At 42.7% G+C, this 2,806-nt stretch overlaps 1 protein-coding gene across 1 annotated transcript; it reads right to left on the minus strand.

The window, feature by feature from the left end:
• Positions 1-1,208: 1,208 nt before the first annotated feature.
• LOC104495150 (chromosome unknown open reading frame, human C2orf66) lies at positions 1,209-2,459 on the minus strand. Its single transcript, XM_010138085.1, has 2 exons — positions 2,337-2,459; positions 1,209-1,391 (listed from the first exon to the last, which is right to left on the minus strand). Exons 1-2 carry the CDS (start codon positions 2,457-2,459, stop codon positions 1,209-1,211), a joined length of 306 nt encoding a protein of 101 aa, XP_010136387.1.
• Between the last annotated feature and the right edge of the window lie 347 nt (positions 2,460-2,806).

Consider the following 2,806-nt stretch of genomic DNA (forward strand, 5'->3'; position numbering starts at 1 on the left):
GCGACCGGGCCGCCGAAAGAAAGGGGGGTGAGGGGCCGGGGGTGAGGGACAAGCCGCCCTCGGGCCCCTGGGGCAGGGATTTCCCCACTTGCTTCCCTCTACCAGGAAACCCAAAAGCGTCTGGGCAAGGAGTTATCTGAAAAAGTGCTGCAAAACGCCGCATAACGCCTAGGTACCGTTCATTGACCCGCCCCGAACACAGACACAGCGGCAGGCAGAAGCACGCTGTTGCACGCATTTATTCACGTTTAAACAAACACCGTTCTGCCGGGCAAACTGTAACAGCCAAACGTGACACCACCAACAGACAGCAAAGGTGCCAGCTGCAGCGGGGTACTAGGTTCCACAGGTGAAAACCGCGGTCCTGAGGAATTTCTTTTAATTGCCAAGCAACTGTTAAAAAGTCAAAGGCGTAATATTTTGCTGTAAATGTTACCACTTCGCATGAAGTTCAAAAGTTAATGCCTGAAAAAGAGAAGAAAAAAGTAAGTAATGTGAGACAAATACTGAAATATTTATATGTGACAAGGGTATGATCCCACCCAAGACCTGGTAACACTGGCTGAAATAACCCACGAGTGCCGCAGACCGCTGCTGCCAGGAGACAGGTCTGAACGCTGAAGAGAACTACCGCCATCACCCCGAATTATGCAGGACAAGTTACTTCCACCAGAAGACAACTATTTCCCTTCCCTCAGAACTGCCAGTATTCATGGATTTCAAAATGAGGAGTGGAAGGTTTATTTGTTACAGAACACGGTTACGTAGAGATCAAATAGCTGAGAAGTACCTGCTAGAAACGGAAGCTAGATTTATTAAGAATGCAAGCTTGACCCACTTCAATTTTAATTCGTATTTATGGACAGATGTCAGTAAGTTGGCAACCCTTTTTATTCAACCTTCAGTTTGAGCGGTAGAAATAAGCAGCGCGCATAGACAAAGATGTAAAGAATAATTAACGCTTTTTTAGTGCAATATCTTTATGTCTAAATAACTTAATATACATATATCACAGGAAACCACTAGTGTCCATTTGTAATTTTACTGATATTAATTATGAAAATAAAAGCTGCATTCGCTATTATCTGTGCATATGCAGAATTCTCGTCAGACAGACATGAGAATCACTTGAATTCACATCCTTCACTTGGTTACACTAATGACATCAGAGGAAAAGGCACCTCTTTTACCTTGCTCATCAGCATCTTTCAGCCTTTGAAATAATTTGGGAAGGAACTTTTTCTTTCTTCATAATCTGCAAATGCAGAAGCAATAGGATCTGAGTAGAACATGACAGGCCTTGGTCCTTCATTGTTCACAGTGAAAGTAGCTGGGAACTTTCTGAGATCAAGACCCCTGCCCGAAAAATAAGCCTGGAGCGTTCTGAAAAACTGAACATATTTCATATGTGAAAACAGAGCATGCCCAGTGGAGATTAATTCTTTCTACTGACACAAAGTAGATGTAATATTTGCTCCTATGTGGTAATAAATCCTCTATTTTGATCATAAACAGGTATGATACAGGCTATATAATTCAGACACGTCCACGCCTTACACGCCTCACGTGGTGTCCAAAGACCACTCTTTACTGATCAGCATGCTCCTCCCTGGACCACAGAGGTTTCAAACTTCAGCCCTTATGAAACAGGCACAGCACAACCCTGGCTGAGGGCAAACAGTACCCTCTTGTTTTATATCCCTCCAAGAGAAATGTTCTCCAAGAGTTAGCAACAGTGGGCAACTGATTTGAAAAGGCCCCCAAGATTGCTTAAAAGTCAAAATTAATGCTTAAAACAGTGAGAAAATTGTGGGAAACAGACTCTCTTCCTTCACCAATTTCTTATGAGATCTTGCAAATGTCCCCTTAATGGTATTTTCTTACCTGTAGGTAACTGTCAGATCTTTAGCCATTATTCACAACAAATGAAGCTTGCAAAGATGCAAACTTACCTGTACTTCTAGAAGAGGAGACAACGTGCAATCAGAGTACACATTTGAGAGAAACATCATAATCATTCCTCTTCTGCTTCAAAACATGAGTGGTTGTATAATCAGAATATGTTTTTTAAAACTGAAGCTGCTGGATGGAGCTATAAGGAAGTTTTATGCACTGCTGCACACCGAGAATGTCTCTTCAGTTAAGGGGTACATCTTACAGGGGAAGAACGCTCATCCGGGTGTGGTTATTGACTGTACAAAGTGCACAGTTACTAACACTACATTTAATGGGCTCCTCTTACCTTTACATTTAGAAGATAAGAATTCTCATGACAGAAAGCAGAAATCCCACATAAAAAAAAACCTTAGGCTATCTATCTTGCCGCATTTCCTTACCAGGTCTCTGTTTCTAGGGTTATCTAGAGGTTTCCATTTTTCTGCTGGCTGGAAAGGAGCACCCTTTGCCAGTCCTCTCACAGCCAGTATTGTATACAGACCCAGGAGCACTGCTTTCCACATGTCGAAGAGATGAGCAGACTATCTGTAAGAAGGACAACAAACCACACTCCTTAAATCCTAACAGAGCTGTCACTGGTCACAAACACAGCAAGCAGGACAATCCAGGCGAGGGCTAAAAATCATTTATCCATGGCAAGGAAAACCTGCCTGCTGCAGATGACATCTGTGTGCCATCAGCTTTTGGTTGTTCTCCCAGCACTAACGTACCAGGAAGAACAAAATATTCTGAAGAAGTGTTTCCCACACCAAAGCTACTTCTAGGCACTGGATTCTCTTTCTGAGAGAGATTAGTATGACAAAATATTCCTAGATTTACGTTTGTTATTACATACAGCCATCTCCTCTGG

The sequence above is a fragment of the Buceros rhinoceros genome, unplaced genomic scaffold (genome assembly GCF_000710305.1).
Source record: "Buceros rhinoceros silvestris isolate BGI_N320 unplaced genomic scaffold, ASM71030v1 scaffold17916, whole genome shotgun sequence".
Lineage (NCBI taxonomy): Eukaryota > Metazoa > Chordata > Aves > Bucerotiformes > Bucerotidae > Buceros > Buceros rhinoceros.